Raw genomic sequence first — 23,434 nt, 5'->3', positions numbered from 1 at the left:
GTCTCCTTCTTCTTCATTATGTATAACCCAGCAAAAACTGCATTAACTTTAGTAATATACTTCTGCTCATTTACATATTTACTGAACCCATCCATTAAAGTTTCACTTTATTTCTTTTACATAACAAAATCTGTTTTTAAGCAGGAATGGTCAAAACTGTGCACAGAAATGCATCTGCTACATAAAGATGAGGAGCTGTTTATTTCATCCTGCTGTTTACACAGCCAGCACACAAGCTGAAGGGGCCCATGAGACCACAGAGTCTGACTGTGCCAAAGCAGTGACTGATCCCCAGACACAGGAATTTGTTTAATACACACAGCAAGAGATAAGTGATCAAAACAGTCCATACARACAAGGAAACTTCATTTAAACTTGCAGTACCTGCATGGGTTTAAAGCAGCAGAGCTGAATGGGATTGTTTTGCTGACTCACAAATACAATAAAAAAAAAAAAAAATCAAAGCAAATCAAATAGTTTGACTTTGCAAAGTCAGCTAAATATATCATTTTGAATAACTTTACAGTAGTGCTCTCTGAAGTTCCACTGGTCTTAAAATTCACTTCAAYTGTTTGTAAAATTTCCCCCAAGGAATGATAACTTACTCCCGTGGTTTAGTGCTCACAAGAACCCGCAGGGGCTTTCTGCTGTTTAAACAGGCTTTCAGGAAGCAATCCACTTCACTGAAGGGTCGCAGAAAAACCAGGTCACCATTAATGGCAAAGATTTTCTTCCCAACTTCCAAGCCTGCCATCTAGAAAATAACATCAGTTGTGTATATGTTTGTTTTTTACAACCACTAACATGTTTTCTTGTGCTGGCATGCAACCCCAACAGAAAAAATGACATTCACATTTTCTTTACATTCTTAATGACTCCTTCACATACTACACACAAGGGACTTCTACCGTAAAATGCTTCTAAAACTGGTTAAATTCATGTGAACAGTAAACACTCATTCTGAAGACAGCTAAATACAAGAYCTAGTCTTAATCAAGATTTTATGACAGCATTACAGTATCCGTTAATCTTTTAGTAATTAACACAACAGTTCTGATTGAGCCATTTATTTTATGACAGCACTTAATTCGCTCATCCATCATTTTTCAAAGGACTTGAAGTTTCTTCTCATAAAGAAAGAYCTGATTAATATTTTAGTAAGGGAATATTTGTCAAGTTCCAAAACAAAGGAGTTTTTTAAGCTTTGGTCTAACAAGAAAGGCACCACACACAGTTGAACAACAGGAGAACAGAGTAGCTCAAGGTATGAGCAAAGCTGTGGCACCATCTGAGATCATGGCAGAACCTGACTGCTAGAAAACAGCCTATATAGCTGTATACACCTGTGGAGCTGTATATTATTCATTTGCTGTGTCTATTTATAATTTAAATTTGTATTCCACCTGAGATTTAGAAAGCCTTGAAATCTAAGTCCAAATTTTTCTCTCATGGAAAAGCCTTGTACTTTACATATATAGACTCTCATGCTGCTCAGTAGAATATGAATTTACCCAAAGAGCATCTAAAGCAATACTACCAAACAAAAAGCCTGTAATTTATTCATTCAGATTCTCAAATTCCAGACTTCATTTAAAGCTTGATACATCCTTTACCATGAAATATATCAACTTTGACTCACAGACTAGCTGCATACTYATTTCATATTCTACCAAAAATGTTYAGTCCAATCATGATTAATGTCATCACTGGAATATTATAAAATGCATAAAAATAAAACGACAACTTTTATATCATCACTCAATATGATTCTTTAGCTGAGCAGAAAATAAGTGTTGGATAATGGCCAAAACAATGTTTTAAACAAAAGCAACAAACAAACCAAGGGAAAAAAGGGGAAAATATCCATAGGCACAGCTTTCTTGGCAAGTGATCACTGTTACCTTATACTACTATAGATTTCCCTAAATGATGTACAAAACCTGCACCTGTGATCAAGTAAATAAAATAGGAAAGATAATTYATAATATTGGATACCTCAGCATTTGATCCTTTCTCCACCACTTTAATAATTGGCACCTTATTTTTATCTTCTAAACCAAAACCATAGGTTCCTTCATTAGATTTGATCTGTAAAATAAATTTTAAAAAATATTGTTCAAAAAGGCATTAAGAAAACTGAAGTATATCTTCATTAAATAATAAGAAACTGTCATAACATATTTTCACTACAACCAATTTTTTTACTCATCAAAGTACATAACAATGGGGTTTCACTCACCAGTAATGACTTGGCTATAACATTTTCCACTACTTTCAGATCATGTTTCATGAGTCTGTGCTTCATATTGGATCCTTCCATTTCTTCATCCGCATAAAAACGGAACAGCAGTGGTTCATCTTTAAATTCACTTTTCTCTAACACTGCATGACAAAACCCATGCATATTAATCTTTATTTTCTTTTGAATTTTTGAATACCATGTCTTTCATGAACCACAGAATACTGAACATGCATACACATATTGAATGCTAGCAAACTATTTTTGTGTCTGTGGATCTAGGGAAATCTTTTTTAACATACACAATTGTTATTTGGATCCATTACAGAGGGATAGGTATCACTAAGCTCCTTTTCCAACAACATCTGTATTCCACCAAGTTGAGAAACACATATTAGCTTGGAATGTTTTTAGTGAAAATGCCAAGCACAAGGTTTATTCCTAAAACAGTTTGTAAAACAYTATTTTGGAAAGTTCTGCTGGGCAGCTGCTGAAGATGCTCGCCACCAAGTTCTGGCACTCTCCAAATTGTGCAACATGCCAGGTTCAGAAWTAGAAATGGGTTTGGTGGGGATCAAACAGAACAGCCAGTGGATGCAGTTTGTGTGTTCAAAAGTCAAAGGAAAAAGAATGAACAATACCAGAGAGAATGTTCTCGCCCCTTGTCTAAACAAATTGATTAAAAAAAAATTACTTCCTCCTTTCATTTCAGAAAATGACACACTACTTCAATCCTTTTACTGAAATCTTCCCTCTGAYGGTATTAAATGGGACCTTGTTCACCTTATTTTTGGTGCTGCACTTATCTTTGCTCTCCTCTCCCTTCTTTGTTCTTCGCTGTTGTTATGATTCTCTCATTTTTCTCCAATCCACTTTCTCCCATTGTCACTATTTCACTTTTTTAGTCATGTTCCTCCATACTTTATTCATTCTTCCAAAATTCTCCCATTTCTTCCCTACACAACTTTTTATTGTCTCATCAGTGCCAACCTGTATTACTTTCTTGAGACCTTTCTTGCAAAGTGACTAATAATTCTGCCCTCACTAAATCATTTAGAGGATTAATTCCTCAGCACATGCTACAAAATTGGATATAATTTTCAGACTCTACAGTGGCTRTTTTTTTCCTTGAAGATTGCAGCATCAGTTTCTTCAGTGATACAATAGAAGAACTTTCCATCTGTTCTCTAGTATCTTTATCAGCCCCTGCATTTCCTTTCAGCTATGCAGAAAACACTGAACAGAAAGCAAGCAAATCTTGTACAGAATGTATTTACTTACCATGGTGCATGAAGCCATTGTCACAAAGAGCTACACCAAATATCATCGCTTCCTCTCGCGTCCGGCAATCCCCCTGTTAAAAGAGTTTTTTAATATATTTTAATACATTAGCAAAATGCAAACTGCGAACAATGGCATAATCTCACAGGGATGGGAATTGCTGTAGATTTCATTTACCACCACCACCGTTATGTATRAATTTCTAGCATACAGATATAAACAGAAATACATGTATATCATAGAATAATAGGGTTTRCAGTTACAAATGAACAGGTAAAGACATTAGTGAGACTAAAAATTGAACATAATAGAATCTAAAAGTGTCAAAGTTTTAAAAATTTATTTTATGAAACTAGTGCATGTTGACAAAATGAACAGGATACCGTGTTCTTTTTTCTAGTTCATTTAAAATGAAACAAAATTGATGGCAGYAATTGGTACTGACTTTTGTCTATCTAGTTAGTAATTTAGAGTTTCTCATTTCATGTCATTTTGAGCCATGGACAGTGTTATATTCTGAATCACAAAGCTAAGTGTCATCCAAACAATTCAATTCTATTTCAAATAAGGGAGATAAGCACAACAGGGTGCTTATCAAAGCTGATGACAGCTGATTTCTGTTACTTCACTAGTTTCAGAGGATTACACTTACACACATTATCTAATAACCCCTACACAAAGTGTTTGCATGTTGTTCCTCTTGATACCTGACTAGCTTTCAAATTAGAACTTAAATGCAAAACATACATAAATCCAAAGATGTCTACTTGCCTGGGCAATCAACCAATCTATGAATTTGTTAGCCATAACCACAGATTTGTAGGTTCTCAAGTGATAGTCTTTATCCCTGTTGAAAATAACACAAAACAATWTGTAAAAATCAAACAACATCTCAGAAAACAGAGAAAAATACTTGTAGTTCATAAACAACTTAGTGAAAGCATGAATTGAACACTTAATAATGGTTGAGAAGTTTTTTCTGGAGAAAAAAAAAGCAAATTAAGGCTTTCTTCTAGACAGAAAGAAAGTGGCAGATCACATCTTATTTGGATGATTTGTCACTGGAGTATAAAGGCAGGTGTTTCACAGATGGGACTCTTGCAACAGGCAATGGAGTGTTAGCAAAGCAGTGCACTAATCCATGCAGTGTACTAATCCATACAGTAAGCATCTAAGCACATCCAACAGGACCTAGGAGGCTCTAGAAGTCCATCAAAAAAATTCATATTGAACAGACTTGGCAGCCACTTAGTGGTTCAGTTATGCTTTTTGTCAGTTTTCAATCTGATCTGATTACTCTCAAAAAAAACAGTCCTGAAAGGATGGGTCCAGTTCCTACATTCAAGCACAGCATCTTCAGATCATGCAGTTCTTCCAAATGACTCCCTCAGGATTTCCCAATTGGACTCACCTAATTACTGGGGTAAAGAGRCTGTGAAGGCGACAGTACAGTCGAACACCCTGTTAAAGAGAGAGGTGCTGAGTTAACCACACAATCCCATCACACACAAGAGGAACACAATAAGGAAGCCTGAATGCTGTGAATGCATTTCATTTACACAGTAAAAAGGTCTGCTCTATTTTTTTTATATTTTCATGTGCCAAAACAATGTTTCCAGATAACAACATTGACGAATAAATTATGAGAACGAAAACATTTCCAACCTAACCTAAGTTCACTGAGACACATGCAAAATGGATTACTTTTGATGTAGCATTAAAAAATTCTAAAGGTTTGAAATACTTTGAAAGAAAAGTACTCAAAAAATAAAGCAATGTTTTCATGCATTAAGGTTGTCCCAAGCAGTATTTGCTATTCTACACACAACTGAGAAATTGAAGTAAAAACCAGTGCATTTCATTATACGCATCAATACTTTGCTTACAAATTAGAATTGTAACTAATCAATTCTAATAATGAAAAARGATTCAAAGATTAGAAAAGTTTTCTGTTAAAAACAAATACATTATGCATCTGAAGTAGTTTAAGAAACTAGCATCAGAAAATCGTATTCGAAAAAAGCATTAATATTACTTAGCAAACTATCAAAAACCGATTATGGTTACAATATGCAAGAAGAACAATGCATAACAATTAAAAGTTGTGTCTAATTAGATTCCATCCCACTTAGCTCTGCCTGGGAGTTCAGTATTGTGGAATCCTCTAGATACATCTTACAGTAACAAGTGGAGCAAAAAAGTACATTATACTTCAGTGTAATACCCAAATGTAGAYATTTTGTATTGACTGAAAATCATGACAAATTTGAATTTTAATGAGTTTAAAGGCAACTTTGATCAATCTTTTCATTATTCTCAGTAGCATAGATGGGTAATACTACCTATTATTTTTAAACATCTATGTGCCCATAGATTTAATGCCTTGTTACRGTACTAATAAAGGACACTCAGATTGCAGAGAACTTTAAAAGAATTTTCCTACATGTATCTTCATTTCTACGAAAAAAGGACTGAAAAATACAATCGACTGACCTCAGCTTCATAATCATCTGAAACAAAGGCAATGCAACCTGCATATAAAACCACTGAAGAGCAACTATAACTACATGATGGTAAACTTTGGTTTTGTATTTTAAAAGTGTAAGAACTAGCAAAAAACTTACAAATGGAAAACTGACTTGGATTCACATAAATACAGGTGCCAACTGTGAGGTGATGCTGTTTATCCCAGCATATCTTACATTACTTTTCAAGCAGAATCTGAATTTCTGATGTGTTCTTCCTAATAATAGCAACTATTTTATTCTGTACCTTGGAGATCACATCCTGCATCTCATTTCTGGGGTAGTATGTTCCATCATCATATCGGAATCTGTATAGCATGTGTTCAGGTTTGAATTGGTGCTTATCTGTTACTAAATTTAAAAAGAAAAAAAAAAAGGTATTGTTAGATTACTTTTGGGACAAAAACAATGAAAGAGGAGAAGGTCAGCATCATTTCATCCAATAGCAGCCCATTACACAGGAACAGCAGATTTTACACAGGGAGGGCAGGAAGCACAATTAGATCCTCTGCCCTAAGCTCCTTTACACCACCAGTGACAGTACTTCTTATAACATTTAAGTACTACAGAAGAAAACAAACAATTTCAAGTCACAGGGCAAAGAATAAGGGAAACAAACTGCCAGGGGAGAGCATGAAAAATTAGGGACTCAATTCTTTATAGTGTTYAGTGCTTTTGCAAAGCTTATCAACCAAATAGCCAAATAAGACTAATTTCGCAACTATTCATGTTATTCTTACACATTCTTCTCTGTCCTCATTCTTGATAAGTCCAGTCTCAGATGATTCAGTAAATACACAAACACTTCACAACACATTTGACCATTCTTGCAGCAGGAACAAAAGAGAGAGGAGCCAGCTGAAGGTTCTAAGTGCAACCATTACAAAGACATTGATAATCTACTGCCCCAAAGACCTGTGAAAAASGATCTTAACAGGTGGGCTTTCAGAGTTTCACAAGATTCCAGCAACAAACCTCACAACTTCAAATGTTTTGTCAAAGCTTCTCCAGGAAACTGTACTGCTGCAAATCTTTCTGAAAAACAGCTGATCCATTTGATGGCTGCAAGGTAGCATGAGGCATTATCACCATCCTAAGAAAACTACTTTATTAATTAYAGCTTTGCTTGCAGTTGTGAGCTTTAATTTTGAATGTCAATTCACGTGTCATCAACTGATAAAGGAGGGTGCTGCAATGTCTTCATTTATCAGAGTAACAAACCTGACAGAGTTAGGTAATTCTGAGCATGCCTTCCTATACCAAGTGATTARGCCATCATACATAATTCTCTTCCAAAAACTTAGTTAGGCATYATAAGCTTTATATAGTAAGGTGCCTTCTGTCTGTGTCATTTTTCATGCCCCTTCAAGCTCTTCAGCATCTCCACACATCATTTGATACACAGACACCAAAACTGAACTCCATGTATTAAGCAGTTTCACCAGTGTCATGTGCAAGAGCAAAATGACTTCTCTACCTGCTTTGGATATATCTACTACTAATAAAACCCAGGACACTATTCCAATTGCCCTGAACTTATAGTTCACGCTTAGGTGATTATCAGAAATAACTCCTAAGCTCTTTTACATATCATTGCTTCGTAATACATGAGATACAAATTACAAAATTTTCCCATATAATGCCTAATGCAAGTATCTAAGTGAATTTTAATGGATTGTGACCATTTAACTAAGAAAAAAAAATATATCCTGTAGTTCTCTAATTAAAAAAAAAAGTCCTACTGCTGAAGAAAAATAAAGTATTCCACCAGTTATATACAAACAGTTTTTTATAAACAAAAACTTCTGAAAATTAAAAAAAACAACACCATCAAGACAGTTTTGTCTAAAGCCAAATTATTTCCCACTGTTACAGGGATGCACTGGGAGGGAACTAGGATGACAAAGCACCTTTCCTTTCATGCCTCTGACCAACAGAGCAGACTCTGCCCTCTGAGGAACACAAGGTCCACTCTGTCTCTGCAGTCCCAACACCACAGCACACCAGAAATAAGAAAGTAGCTCCACAGAGCCGGAACATGCTGGGTTTCAAACACTAAAGCTAACAAAAACCTGCACTATCACAAAAATAAGAAAGCCCAAGTTGTCTTGTATGTCTTTTCCAACACTGCATCCACATTTAGGCTGGAATAGATAACTGATCGAGGTTTAAACTGGTCTTTTCTTTAAATATTTTTGTCAGGGTAATTTAAAATCAGATCATTACATCAGTGCAGGAAACTGCACAGCCACAAATACATATTCATTTTAAAACTATCTGGTATTCAGTTTATTTCTGCAACTACAGAGCTCCTTAATCCTTTGAGACAAAGCTTCCATCTTCAATCAGCTGCAGCAAATGAGTGGACAATGTATCTCACTCTACTGACTGACATCAGTCATTTCAAATATCAGAGAATTCCACCAGGAAGATTTAAAACAGCAGCATGCAAACAGATTTTTCCCTTTACATAAAAATGGAGGGAAAAAAAAAAAAAAAGGAAAAACTGTAACTTTTCTACTTGCCAGAATTCACACACCAGGAAGTAAAACAATGTCCATCACAACATGGTTCTGTCATTGCTAGAATGAACTCCAGCACAGTGACAATAATGGCCAGCCTAGTGAATATGCAAACTCTTAACAAAAGCCTTTACAATATTTGCAATGTAAATAACTGCCAAACTTTCTTTCTCCCTTGCTCCCTCTGTGAAAACAGATGGTTCATTCAACTTTATTTTAAGAACGCTATTTTCAGTGAACCACAGCTGGATTCACTATTCAAAGTAGCATGTCTGGCTCACATTTCTATGCTCTAATATAATTAGCCTTTTATCTCATGAAATTRCACAATATTCATTTAACTCTGTATTGAGAAAATCTATGGTTGTACTTAGGATATAAATTACGAGATCAGTATAAGAGTCTCTGGCGACAGAATCATTCTATTGAAAACAATTCAGTGTGTGTAGTAAACATAATAGCATCTGACATTTGAATGATGGTGGAAGAAAATCATGTAGACTGACATTAAAGAAATAAAGACTACATGACTGCTGATGAATAACCTTAATGTGTTTCCTCCCACYCTGCATATGTTTAAAACACACACAGCTAAGTGGTACTATGTTTCTCCCACTTTCTTTCCAGTCAAGGACACTAAAATCATTGCAAAGAASTTAAACTAAGTATTAAATTCATTGCTGACTGGAGTATAGCAGCATTAAAATGTATATTATCAAAGATTCCATCTAAATTTAAACCCTGGTAACTTAACTTGACAGCTTTGTTTTGAATGACTGTATCTATCCTATGTGATTCTGCAAAATATGCCTTCAAAACCAGAAGTTTACTTATATGGTCCTGTTAGACTATATCTTGTAATAACAACAGAGATGAGGACATGCTCTGGTAGGAGAAAAATGTTGCCAATGCAAATCAAAACTTCTTGTTGGCTAAAAAAAATAAACCATTTCAGTGATACTTCTCTCYACAATGAGCTAAATGCAGAGAGCTGACTGGAAATTTCAGCATAAAAGTATCAACTTTAGTAACTACACAATGTGGTGAAATGAATGCCTTAAAATTCAAAATATTAAACTGTTAGGCTATAGGTTTGTCAGCTCCACTTGTAACATCTAACAGATGAGCAGCACATTTATCAAAACAGCCAACTCACTATATYGTAAAACTCTTAGTTGAACACCTTTCCCTAAAATGCCTGGCATTAATAAAGGCTCAAATCCTTGCAGGCAGTAAACCATTCTTTGTTCCTCCATAATTTCTTTCTGCTTACAAGAGAACAGCAATGTTMCTCTAGGTCCTTTTTCCCAATGTTGTGGTCCCAACAGCATAGAGGAAATCTGATTAAATCAGTGGAGCCTTTCCCAGTAAATCTGCTATGGACATGGACAATGGCCCCATGAGGCCCTTTGCAAGGATATAATGCAGATTCAACAAGCTGTCTTGCATTAACAAGACCATTTTTTGTCAAACAAATTAGTCCACTCTAATTACAACAATTATCTTGAAAACAAGTAAGCTAAAACTAACTATACTTACCATGATGAATAATGCCATTCTCTAATAAAGCTTGGCCTAGATGAACACCTTCTTCAGATTTGTGTATCTCTCCAATTTCCAACAGCCAGGACACAAATTCACTAAAAAAAAAGATAMAGAAAACAAACTTTTCATCTCATACCACCAGATCTAATGCATTTCTCTCTCCATTACTAGTGTTTCTTAGTGGWCTCAAATAATTCTTTAGCCCAATGAGCCTCAAAATATCATAYCACATTTAAAAAATCCCACTCTACAAAYTTCCTATTATTTTGACATTAACACATACAGTTTTCCATGAGATGACTTTTCTACTCAGAAATTTTCCATGCATAACGTTAACCTGGCACACAGGGAAGAATTCTCATGTTTTGTGGGATGTCCTTAACCAGCACAGCCACATTTGACCAGACAGACCAACACAAGGCAATCCCAGGCATTCCTATGCACCTGCCCAGGGTGGACACGCTRTSATGGCAGAACACAACCACAGCAGGACAGAACAGTRCGCTTGTTAGCTGCAAGGTGTGTCAAACACTGACATCCTGAGCATATGCACCAATCATCACTGCATGGGCAGGAAATGCCTGGCTTGTGTTGAAATAAAGCTGATGCAGTTCAGAGACACTGGATCTGTAGCACATAAGACGGGCACGTTACAAATCAAAAGAAAAGTGTAATGAGGTAGTGCAACTTTCACATCCACGGGTTTTAACTGGTGACCCAGGGACCAGCAGAAGCATTCTTGGAAAGGGGCCACTCCAAATATAGCACAGAAAAGAAGCTATTTGATGGTAAGTTTAAATGGCTCCTCACACATRAGTGTGTTCTTCACTTGCATCCAACAACTTCACTGAAGAAAAACGATTCAATCATAACTCAAACATTAATCTTAATCCTGGTTTCAATTTGYTTCAACCAGGTCACTTCTGACAGCACATAGGAATCTCCCAAGTTCAGTCCCGCTTTTGAACCCAGTGGTATCTTCTCTACAACTTGTTTGTGCAAAAATYAATGTATTTTATAAAAATGCTTTTCATACTTTTGGTCATAAGTTTTCATACTTATGGTCAAATGAAATAAGTGATAACCCCTCTGTCTCTCAAATGAATTCTTTTTATATACACATTTTTGGGGTATCTATTTCTCTTTCAGTCTYCTTAAGCCATAGGCATGATATGGTGTTAGAAAGATCATCCTGATAATTTAAAGCATGTAAACCTTATTTCATAACTTTCTTCCTGACCTTAAAGCAAGAAGAGGACAGGGGCCATTTTAAGAGACAAAGATGATGGAGGCGGAATAAATAAAATTTTACACTCCAAACTAGTCATTACTGAGACAAAATGCATTAAACAAGCTGGGAATTATTTCTCAAAAGAAACTAATTTACTTGATGTATTTCCATATTTTCATCATGCTTTTGTAGCCTTGTCTCTTTAATAGAACGACTTTGCAATATGAGTACACATTCACAGATTTCAGACAGACCATTCCAYATTTTGGCTAAATTCTGTGAGGCAAATAGGCCTAACAGACATTACAAATGAAGTGCAGTTTCTGCAGAATCCCAAAGAAGATTTTAAATATGGTAAAAGATKATAAGAATTCATGCTATTTAGATGCATATAATACCTTCCAAGAAAGCATTTGGGRAAAGTGGTTAATTTCCTCTTCCTGTCTTTGATGAGATTCCCTTGTTTGCACATCATTTTGTACAGTCTTTCTCCTTGCTCAGAGATCATCACCCAAGTGTCCTGTTCCATGCCCAATTTTAAACCTGGCAAAAATGCATTAACATTTTATGAAGTGATATTGACATTATATTTCRGTTATCTTCCCTGAAATGGAAAAGYAATASTGATATTTTACATACCAAAAAATATAAACTGTTTTTCATTATTTTCTCACAATCAAGTTAAACCATTAACATCTGATCTTCATAAAGCATAACCAAAAGATATTTTTCTCACAGGGCAGTTAACATGTTGTTAACTATCAGTGTTGTTACCATCAATTTGTTACTCTATCAACATTGCCATCGATTTTGGAGTAGTAACAGACTATTATAACTAGTATACCAGTTAGACTAGAACAAACAAAACTAGAACATTTGCAAGGGAGTAGTCATTTCTTCAACAAGTTTAAAATAAAGAGCCTTGGTTTTGCTCTTACCATGGGATAATAAAGAGATCTTCACTTAAAGGAATATCTTTTTAATTTCCAATTAATAGTAGTAACAAGTTATCAGCCATACATATGCCAGTTTCACATAGATAATTCACTCTTTTTCCACAGAGGCATTCAGGCTTGGCAGGGGAGTTGCAACTRGGTGATCTTTATGGTCCACTTCAACCCACATCATTTTATGATATTCTACCTAAGTAAGGGTCTGCTAATTCTTTAGTTGAGAAAATACAGCCTGAAAAAAATGTATCATAGGAAAAAGCAAACAATGGCACTGGGCACAGAGTAAGGAGTGTCTCTCATTATCCATGAACCAGATAGTGGTGATGTCACACAAACAAATAAAACTTGAAGTAAAAGAAAATTTAACTAATATACTGCTTCTGGAGCTTATAGCATGTTGATGTATTTATTTGCATTGACTTTTTGAATCAGGTCATCAGCATCATCAGTCTTAAAGACAATCACCTTTTAAATAAATTTGTAATTCGTTGAATGCCTCAGGAGTTTACAGGAGCTGCCAAATGGACAGAAAATTTCTGCAAGGAGCTTGATTTCTCCTAGCAAGAAAATACAATCTATGAAGTGGTCCTAGTTTATGATTTGATTACATAAGATGAAAACTCTGCTTAATTACTTAATTCAGGGAATTCTCTTATTTTTGCTCAGCTTCTGCTACATGGGTTCCAAATAAAAGTACAGGTTTAGTTTCTCTCAGTCCATTGAATCTCTGAGTCTTCCAACTCATTTAGTTTTTGAAGATTCTGTGTTGCAATCTGAAGCTATGTGTGCCCCAAATCGTGTCCTCGCTGTTTCATGCTTGGTGTTCTTGGTGGCAAACCCACTGAGAACATCAGGAGCTGAAAACTTCCACAAATCATAGGATGCTGAAGCTTAAGACATGCCTTGGTTTTGGGATGGCTACCTCAGACCTCCAGATCGCCAGGGTTTAGCTCAAACTCATCCCTGCTATCAGCTGCTCAATTGAGTAGTGTGAAATAGTAAGAATGCATCAACATAAAATACTACTTACTCTATTTCTTACCTAAAGTATCAAGAGCCTAAGGGAAACATGAAACTTAACAGAGAAGTRAGATTTACTGAAAACTTTTTATTCAGTTCCAGACATGGTCCCACACAGAAGCAGAGAAACCTGGGGTTTTTTTGCATATGACAACATCTCTACCACATTGCTTTCTCATTTGTTATTTTTAAAATGTTGAGAGTTTAGACCACTAAAGCATCTTTTTAGCTTTTCTGCCAGTAATTCCTGATTACACTACTGATCAGCCAGTGCTGAGACACCCTACTTGAAATTCTGGTCCTACAACAGATGCTCTACAAGCACCAAGTATTCAGCTTCAAAAGACCAAAGAAAATACTGTTAGTGTCCATTTACAGCTGAGGCACTAAACAGTTACTACACCAGGTGATGGAAATCCACACAGATCAGGAAAAGAATCACAGATCTAAATACAATGTTATATTTTCTTTCAATATCAAGGCTCCAAATAAGATTACAAATTAGGATATTTGAGCTTGCAAATGAAATTAGCTCCAGAAAATGATGATGTGTCATCTTTCCCTGCTTCAGCTTTGTGCTGGGTTCACCCTGAACACATGAAATTATTCGTGGTCACATTTGAGATCAAGATTATATTTCATCCAAGTATTCTTCTGCCTTAATTCAGATACTAAAAAAGATAGTGGTTTTTCAGTGATGATTGGAATGGTGATTACTTTCTTGGGTAGGGGAGAATACACCCGAGATGGAGTTGTGAGTGTGTTCTCAGTCACATTTCACTTTGGATCATCTGCATTAAGACCCAACACAGAAAGCCTGCTCATTTTGGTGATTMAAATGGCCAGTCACAAAAGGAATCRGTGCACAMAAASCCCACAAGGCATTTAGGATAGACCCTCAGACACCACAAACCATGGTGGTACAAATGCTTCAATGGGTTTATGACAACTTACACTGGTTAAGGATAAGCTGTAAAATCATAGACTGAATCTATTTCCCAAACAGCATTCACTACCAGCATATATGATCCAAGACATTATGCCCTTCCCAGCACAAGTTTGATTTATTTTTCCCAGGCTGGTATCCATAAATCTTCAGCTGAACCTGACACCACAAGTTTGCCTACCAGCTGCTTTTGCTTTATATCTCAACATAAAAATACAGTATGGCTTTCTAGCAAAGCAACATAAGGAAATTTATTAACCCACCTTTTCTTCTCTCTCGCTCTTTCAAAATAGCTTCCAGCCATTCTTGTTTCTCTTCAGGGGTTTTTGCCATGCATACAAACCATTTATTCTTTGCTGTATTGTGGATCTTCCAGCCATTAATAACAGTGTGGCCACTGCTGTGGTAGTCAGCTGAGAATAAAAGATAAAATTGGTTAAAGACCATCAACTCTTAAAAAAGCAATAGCAATAGTTTTTTGCAATAAAAATGTCACAATTAATAAAAACACTTATCACTACACATAAAAGCCCAGAAAACACAGAAGAATAGAAATTAATTTAAAGTTATCTGTGCCACTTGTGAAATGTGTTATAACTTAATTGACCATAGTTTTAATTTTAGTAAATAATGTCCTTTGTAAATTGTAACAGAGAATTGCCTAGCATATGGAGGAAGGTATAAACGCAATACTAAAACAGACAGAGTCCTACTAAAAGAAAAGATAACGGTACTTGGAATACTTGTGGGTTAAACTGTAATAAACAATTCCTTAAACAAGCAGCAATGTGCTTTTGCCCCTTAAATTGCTCAGAGTTGCTGTGCTGACTGAATGATTTACTATTAAGTGTGAAAAAGGACTAAAWATACAGAGGGAAAAATACAATTTCAATTTCACAGGTAATCAAAGCACAGATATTTAGAGTAGTATATTCAGGTCAGCAGTAAAAATAATAGATACCCTTGTTAGATTAAACGAACTGAAATAAAACTAAGATGTTTCCCATCTGAAACCAAATGCATAATWTCTGAAATATGTTCCTAACAGCTTTATGTTCAGTTCAGCACAAGAGAGGTAAAGGTTTCTGATGTTCTTAGATAACTTGAACTCCCAACACTTTATATGTAAAAAAAAAATCTGCGCTACAGAAATCAAACTATTTACTACTTATTGYTCTTTATTCACTTCTATAGCATTTGATTTTACCATGCTAGTCCATAACTCTCACTCAGAAAATTCCAAAACTAATACCCCTAACTATTCTTCACTRGGATTACATGCACTTCCTGGGGGAAAATTTGTGAGGCATAAATGCCTTATGGCAAGAACTTTTTTTCCCACAAAATACAGATTAAAAAACTATAGCTGGCAACTACAATACAAAATATTAAGAAAAAATCAAAGGTCAGTATTTTCTCACCATTAACTTTCAGTAAGAGGCAAGAAAATCCTAAGGCCAGCCCTGAACTAGTGCAATAACTATACAGCTTTTTGTTTAGTAAATACTTTTTCAGCCCTGTTTTTTATGATGAGATGGGATTTGATGAAACTGAAACCCTTGCTGAAATGCTTGCTAAGATTYATCATAAATCTCAGCAGACATGCCAGTATCCTTTCAATAACTTTGCATTTTAATTAGATGGAAAGCAGCCAAGTTTTGTGTAGTGGGATGGGAAATGTCAGGAACTACTAGAAAATCATGAGACTGATGGCTAATTTCTAAATCAACRAAACTTTCTAGTACTCAAAGCATGTAAAAAAGTGCAAGCAAGTCTACGACAGGGGAAGAAATGGAGTTATTTTTGCAACATCATGTATATGCCACTCACATATTTATCAAATTTTTATTTGCATAGTCTATGCATAATATCCTCTGTCTCTTTAAAAACATTGTTTCTTGAAAACCACCCATCATACTATTCATGCACTCTCAGAAAATCAGACTTAAGTCAAGGACAAGAAATAAGCCTCAAACAGAAGCTCTCAGCTGACAGACTGCAGACCCTTGGAGATCAGAGGCATGAGCACTACTGGAGGAAGCAAAGTTAAGGTCCCTTTATTTATTAAGTTAGAGGTGAATACATAYAAAACTACAGGGTCATAATTTTCCTGCGGTCTTTTTTATTGTATATCCATCATCACAAGACACATTGTGTAGGGAAATAATACAGTCTCTCATGCACTGAACCGTAACAATTAAAACTGCAGCCAAAAAAAAAATTAAAAAATGATGGCTCAGACTCACAAATAGATTTAGATCCTCCCATTTCACTTTGGACAAAGATTTGGTGTCAAGTTAGTAGCCTAATTCAGAAAAAAATGGTGTGTCCAGACTCTTGAATATCTTAATGTATAGATGACTTTAAACATGTGGCTTCCTTGGCCAGGAGCACTGCGGCTGTTTGACCACAGTTACYTCACACCACCATGAACTCACTGAGTTCTGTGAAAAGCCCAATCACCAAGCCAGGTGCTAAGACCTGCCCAATGTACACGGAAGGCAATGAGCTCAGCTGGAGGAAAACTGTAGTTGCTGTCCAGTTTTGCCACAATAACGTGCTGCTGTGAGCCCACTTTGACTTCAGCCTCAACTGCAGCACCTCTGTTTTCTCCTTTGCTCTTCATGAAGGGGAGAAATCCCTAAAATCCTCCAAGGCTCCCATRAGCAATTTGTTCTCCCCAATACATCCATGCCTGCAGTCAAGAGCATTTCAGCATCACACCATCATCCCATCTAAACTCCTACCCTCTTTGGACTGACCATTGGGCAAAATCTGGTCAGGAGCTGGTGGCCAGCCAGGAGGTGTGWGTGTCCTGACTGGCCAGCAGCTCTGCACATATGCACACTCTCCACATCAATGCAATCACAGCTGCCAGTCAGGACAAACAAACAATTTTCAAACCTGACATAACGGTGCCAGACAGTTACAGAAAGAAGAGCACAAGACTGCAGTTGCTCCATGCAAAGTCTGAACAAGYATGATCACCAAATCACTAAGCCAACAGCTTCCCTGGGAAAGGTGATGAAAGATGACATCATCTTTTAATGTTACTCAGTAATACATTACAGCTTGTAATTTGAATGCAATATATTATTCAAAATTCAAGACTCCAACCACTGAGTGATGCATGAGAAGCAATTTGTTGCAGCCATATGCAATATAATTTTCTTCTTCCCTTACAAAAATGAACGGAAGTCTCTGTATTGAAGTACTTTCAAGTTTCTCAGACTCAGAGGTTTTTAGGAGCATCAGTGCTCAGAAACACCAAGGAAATAATTGCAGTAAAATATCAACTGCCATCCTTCATGTATACTTTCTGATGCAGTTTCTCATGACTTTTATCATGTCGTGCTTTTTCTATATCAAGACTAGAGGGGACAGAACTACTATACTAAACATAAATCTGGTATTTCCTAAGTCTCAAATGCTTTTCTTCATAAACTAAATACCATTCATTTAATGTCTGGTGATTGYCTTTAGAAATGTATTTTTCTCTCAAAACCAGATTTTAAAAACTGCTACAGAAAAAAAGAATATCATTATCGTAAAACCACCTTTCTAATACTTGCAAGTGGTTGTGTAACAACATTGTTTTAAGATAACACATAGTCTGCCCTGATAAGTGATACGCATTCCACTTTAATCAGCGCAATCAAGAAAAAGCAGAGTGCTTCACGGTGCTGAAACAAAAAAAGAAAGCTTACACCAACTGTACTGYTCAGCCAAGGCCTAATTTCATCAAAGAAAAATTGCTTTTCAGAAAAAGCTTTGTTAATTTCTGTAGGCATGTCATTAGCATGATAATAAACCACACTGGGAATCTGTTTTGCYATTTCTATGCTTCTCCTCACAAACAACTCAGACTACATTCCTACAYCTATCAATGCTGAGAGCAAACACTCTCAGTGGCCCTGTTCCCTGTAACTCCATGGTTCCTTATATAAAGTGAACAGGGAATCCCAAAATCTACAGTAAGGAGCTGTGCAAGTGTCATCTAGACTCAATAGTMTTTAATGTCTATAAAGAGATGCATCTGGAGTGCATGATGGAGAGTCCTGCACAGATATGAAAATATAAGCACTCTGCACCCAGAGCTTCCMCTCTCAATTAGGAATTAGAGAAAGTGATAGGCAATAGATGATTAAAGAGAATAAAATAAYACACCACCAAAAAAGCACATGCAAAGCTAATGTGAGTGACACCAGGACAACCCTATTACTCYTCTTGGGAATGCCATGAGACAAAGGGAAAGCAGCAGAATAGTACTGGGTTACMGTTCAAACACGGATGACTACAGGGGATGAGAAAGAAGACATCTGGGTGTAACAAATGAGGACAGTAAAGAAAGGAAAACATAGGAAGGTTAAAGAAGGACATCACAGTCTGAGCAAAAGAAAAAATATCTGTGAGAGGAGAGGGAATACAGAAGTCTCACAAGGAAGGAAAACAGCGGGTAGGGTTAAATAAAAAAGAGGAGAGGGTGACAAGAAAAGGGCAGAAAGGTGTCACAGGCCAGGGAATTAACACAGTCATTTCCATATTTCAAAGAGAACCACAGAAAGGAGCTATGAAATAGCAGTAAGTACAAGGAAAAATAAATTTTAGGAAACTTTATAAACTGAAATGGAAAAGGCAGAAAATGTGGTGATAAGGAAAGAAAGGAGGTAAGAAGAATCATAGAACAGTTTAGGTTGGAAGGGCCCTTAGAAATCACCTGCAATGAGCAGGGACATCTTCAGCTASATCAGGCTGCTCAGAGCTCCATCCAACCTGACCTTGAAAGCTGCCAGGAACTGAGCATCCACCAGCTCTAATAAGTTAGAAATTAAAATAACCAAACTATTAATSACATCCCAGAAGTGTGGAAAGGAGTATGGATTTTGAAAACAACGTGTATATAAAAGTGACAAGATTAGATATGGCTCAGGAGAGGAAGGGGGAAGGAAGCACAAACCCTTCAGAACAGGGTGCAAGGCTATAGGAAATGGGAACAGTAGCAAAATTTCCTGTGGCYGAAGGAAATTAGATGACCGGTGTCTGGATCTGGAGGAAGACTATTTGTGCTGAGCCACATTACACTTGAAGATTTTTTGAGGAAGAAAACAAACAGGAAGGAAAATGAGTACTGTGAAAAAGATCAAGAACTGAAAAGCTAAAACAAGTAAATGAAGAAAAGTAGAACAGACAGATGAACAAAAAAATATTTTCTAAAGCCAACACTAAACAAATGACAAAATCTGAGTAGGAATCAGTGGAAAAAGAATAGTCACAGAATTTTTGGAGTATTAATCAGGAAGAAGATAGTGGGTATAACCCTCTGCACACAGTAATGTGGGAACTTAGAAGCAAAGACATGCTGCCTTAGAAAGTGACATGATGCAAAMAGGGAAACTGCCTTTTAGTTCTAAGGCATATTTAGGAAGATGAAAGAAAATAAATGAAAGGGAGTCAAACAGTACATGACAGGAAAGACTGAAATAATCAACTCTCTTTTTTGCATAAACAAACCACTGAGRTTTTACACAAATAAAGCTAAACGAGGGGCAGGGATACAGGCTGGGAAAAGGGAACAGAAGGATGAAGGATATTGAACAAAATATATTCAGCTCAAAGAGGTTTGAAGAAATTCACTACAATGTACCCATAGAGAGCCTGAAATCACTAACTAAATCAGTGGGYCTGGTGAAGGATATAACCCAAAACAGATGTCAAAGAGTTGGTACAAAAAACGTCTGGTAAGCAAAGACAATGAATCAAGAGTGACACCATAGTGCTCTACCTTATGTTCAGCATTTTTCACTATTTTTATCAATAGCTTAAACGGTTCAGTGGTAACACTGTTCGTGGAGCCAAGTCAAGAAGCATTGCAAGAGCTTTGGGGAACAAGATGTGAATTCTGAATGCTTAACAAATTATAGAAACGGTAAGATAAAACTCAGTACCGAAAAGAAAGTAATTATCAGTCCTACTCTTAGACACTAACAGGGTATAAAATATAATGGGATRGGCACCAGTACTGCACAAAAGCTCTGCTCTGGTGCTCTGGAACACAAATGAAAAGACTGAAAAATAATGCTCTCAGAAAAGCCAAACAGTCCTGGGATTAGTAGTTTGCAGCACTACAGTAATTGTTCTGTCCTACCTGGCACCAGTAAAATTTCAGCTCTAGACACTTTGGTTACAAATTCTGAACATTTATTAATGTATTTTTTTATAAAATTGAATGCGAATGACAGAAGATGGATGCAAAATGAACAAAAACCAAAATSTAAAGGATAAAAATAAAGTTATTAAATAAGATATAATAAAATAAAAACAAAACACAAGACAAAAGGTTGAAAAACTTTAGAATACAAGATGGAAGAGAGACACAACATTCTTTCAATAAACTAATTTTTGGCAAWAAGAACAATAGTCAATTTGCTCTCCAAGACAGTTGTGCTGTCTTCTCAGTAAAATTAGAAGTGAGCAAACTATTTTGAACATAAGGAACTCAAGGGTAGAAAAAAAAAAAATCTTAATTTTAAGAATATCCAATTCCTAGGAAGCTTACTTAGAAATAAAATCATTGTTATTAATCCTCAATTTTAGAACAAAATTACATTAAGAAATGCTTGGAATCCATAGTAAAAGCAGGACAAACCTAACACCATTTTAAAAATAGCAAAAGTAACATATAACTCCTGGAAATTCCCTCCAGACTTACATATTTGCAAGGCCACAGCAAGTTTCACATACTATTTTTTTTAGCATTACATTAAAAAAACCCAAAATATTTTAATTGCAAGAAAAAGTAATTTTTTTAAGCTCCATGGTTAAACAAAAATTGACATACCTAGGAATACTTTGGGTTTTCACTTCACTAACGTACACCAGGAAAATTTCAAGAAATCATATGGCTTTTATGACTACAGATACTTTTTTAAAATCTTGTATACGTTACAGTTTCAGCATTTATAGCTTCATTCCAACAGAGGTAGGTTCCACTTGCTGCTGTAAATATACCACGTACCTAGGGACAAGTTCTTTAGGAGTGCTGGAATGTGGTAAGTGCAGTTAAATATGCTCAATTTCAGTTGAGCAATAAACGTCACCTTATTTTATTACTCTGTTCATGTAAGCATAAAATAGTCATCTGTGGCTGCCCAGCTAATAATGGATGAAAGCAACGATTTGTCACAGAGGCAGAATTTTGATATGAACAGATAGTGCTTTTAAAGCGGCATCTTACCCTTTCTTTCAAAATAAAAGGAACACCCTCCATTCTCAAAGAACTTATGAAGTTGCTTGTGATTTCAATTTGATTTCCTCAAAAGACAGCTCTGTGAATGAGCCACAGAAACACACTCACCTGTTCCATCATCTACATTCTCTACTTCCATCACTTCCGTGTTTATTCTGCCCCGGAAAAGGTACCKGTGGCCATCTGTGGATGCTTTGCTGTTCTTCAATCTCCTGGAAAAAGAAAGAGCAGATGAGCACATCATCCACTTCCTTCTCCTATGTTTCTGCACTGCCACATGTACAGGTAGCATATACAGACCACTGTAAGGATCACAAAACATTTATTTCTGGGCAAACTCAACCGTGGAAACTGCTGCTGAACAGGACACTGCTGATGGTAAYGCAAAGATGCTACGGCTGGTAAGGGTAAACTGCAAATTCCTGCCTGAATGAGAGTTCATCAGGCAAGTCTCACTCTGTAAAAAGCTCTGTTCCAACACTTTGGTACCTATATGCTGTTGTTTGCCATCAGAGATAAAATACTGCATTGGGAGAGCCTTTCCTCCTATCTGATGTGGTTTCACCATGTTAGTCTGGAAATTCAGCATGAGGGTGTCGTGACTAAAAATAGTGAAATGAGAACATCTCTGGATACACATCTTGACCTACATACATTMGCATCATAAATGGGATTAATGTATGGAATCATAAAGGCAACATTTCTCCTTCCTAACATAAGGGTTAACCAAGAATTGTAATTAAGATTTGCTGAAGTTTTGCTGCAATATATTCCAAAGCACTTTGCATTGCTAAAACTGCTCCCAGTGAAATCAAGGACTTTTGAGACCCCGGTTCTACAAAGCTTTTCCAACCTCAGATAAACCAGGTATTATTTTCTATCCTTTTCTGCCTAAAATGACAATAAATACTGTACATCAAAAAAAAAAAAAAAAGACAATTTCTAAAAGTCAAGGATCACCTGAATTTTGACCTTCATTTACTCCAAAGAGGTACTAATTTTCAGGAAATTACCTGCCTCTCAATTATTACTTTATTACTGTCTGATAAACTATTATACTATAAATTTCTTATTCAAAAATTGAGTAATAAGTTAAAAAGAAGGAAGCAAAAAAGCAAAACCAGCATCAAGCATGAAGGCTCAATATAACGTGTTTTTTTTCTTTCCAAAGTGAGTAAATCTAACAGCTCTATTGACTTTTGTAACTGTAAACTCAATTATAGAAATCCATGTTTACACAACTCTGCCACAAAAGGATGGTTAAAAATTACATAAAATATCTCACACTGTGAAGGTAGGGCAATTTTGTAAAATTACCAAAATACAAGGCTTCTCTCTTTACATACTTGCCAATGAATGCCTGAAGTACCTTGCTGGCATATAACCAATTGATTTCCCACCTCAAACTCTGAAATTATATTTTAAATTGAGTTACTTCATTGTCTGCAAAGATGTCGCCATAGTAGCAGCCAATGACATGATTGCTCAAAACTAAAGAGAACACAAATGACCTTTCATGCTTTTTTAAATTTTCATCCAATAGTACATTTTAGCTAGAATATGGCTACAAAAATATGCAACTTAGTGGAGGACAACTGAAAAGATGTAATCAGCAATTCATTTATAATTGTTGGACAATAAACTATAACAAAAATCAGAAATTWAAAAAAAAAAWATGTACCATGTACCCAGGAATCTCTCAAATATCTACCCAATACCATGTATTCAGTGGCTACTCTAAAACAACTTCTGGATCAAAGAGACAAACTCGAGCATCAAGAGGGATATATTTATGTAGGAGAACCCTTATTTCTCAGAACATTATCTACAGAAGCTTGTTGCTGAACTAAGGAATTCCTCTTTGGAATGCAGCAAGCAGCAGCTTTCTGGCTGTTTTCCCTGATTACAAATATAAGGTACGAAATT

General features: G+C 36.0%; 1 protein-coding gene across 1 annotated transcript in view; it reads right to left on the bottom strand.

The window, feature by feature from the left end:
- The window catches only part of PREX2 (phosphatidylinositol-3,4,5-trisphosphate dependent Rac exchange factor 2), a 161,527-nt gene that overhangs the window by 80,227 nt on the left and 57,866 nt on the right, over positions 1–23,434 (bottom strand). Inside the window, exons 8-18 of the mRNA XM_057363910.1 lie at positions 21,617–21,720; positions 14,526–14,675; positions 11,742–11,886; positions 10,107–10,207; positions 6,293–6,396; positions 4,932–4,981; positions 4,292–4,367; positions 3,521–3,593; positions 2,240–2,382; positions 1,996–2,088; positions 606–754 (exon numbers count right to left, since the gene is read on the bottom strand). Coding sequence (XP_057219893.1) covers positions 606–754; positions 1,996–2,088; positions 2,240–2,382; positions 3,521–3,593; positions 4,292–4,367; positions 4,932–4,981; positions 6,293–6,396; positions 10,107–10,207; positions 11,742–11,886; positions 14,526–14,675; positions 21,617–21,720 — 1,188 coding nt within the window. The remainder of the gene's footprint in view (positions 1–605; positions 755–1,995; positions 2,089–2,239; positions 2,383–3,520; positions 3,594–4,291; positions 4,368–4,931; positions 4,982–6,292; positions 6,397–10,106; positions 10,208–11,741; positions 11,887–14,525; positions 14,676–21,616; positions 21,721–23,434) is intronic.

The sequence above is a fragment of the Malurus melanocephalus genome, unplaced genomic scaffold (assembly GCF_030028575.1).
Source record: "Malurus melanocephalus ecotype Western Australia unplaced genomic scaffold, MMel_1.1 scaffold_32, whole genome shotgun sequence".
In the NCBI taxonomy this organism is placed as follows: domain Eukaryota; kingdom Metazoa; phylum Chordata; class Aves; order Passeriformes; family Maluridae; genus Malurus; species Malurus melanocephalus.
This window is presented reverse-complemented; position numbering and strand designations above follow the sequence as displayed.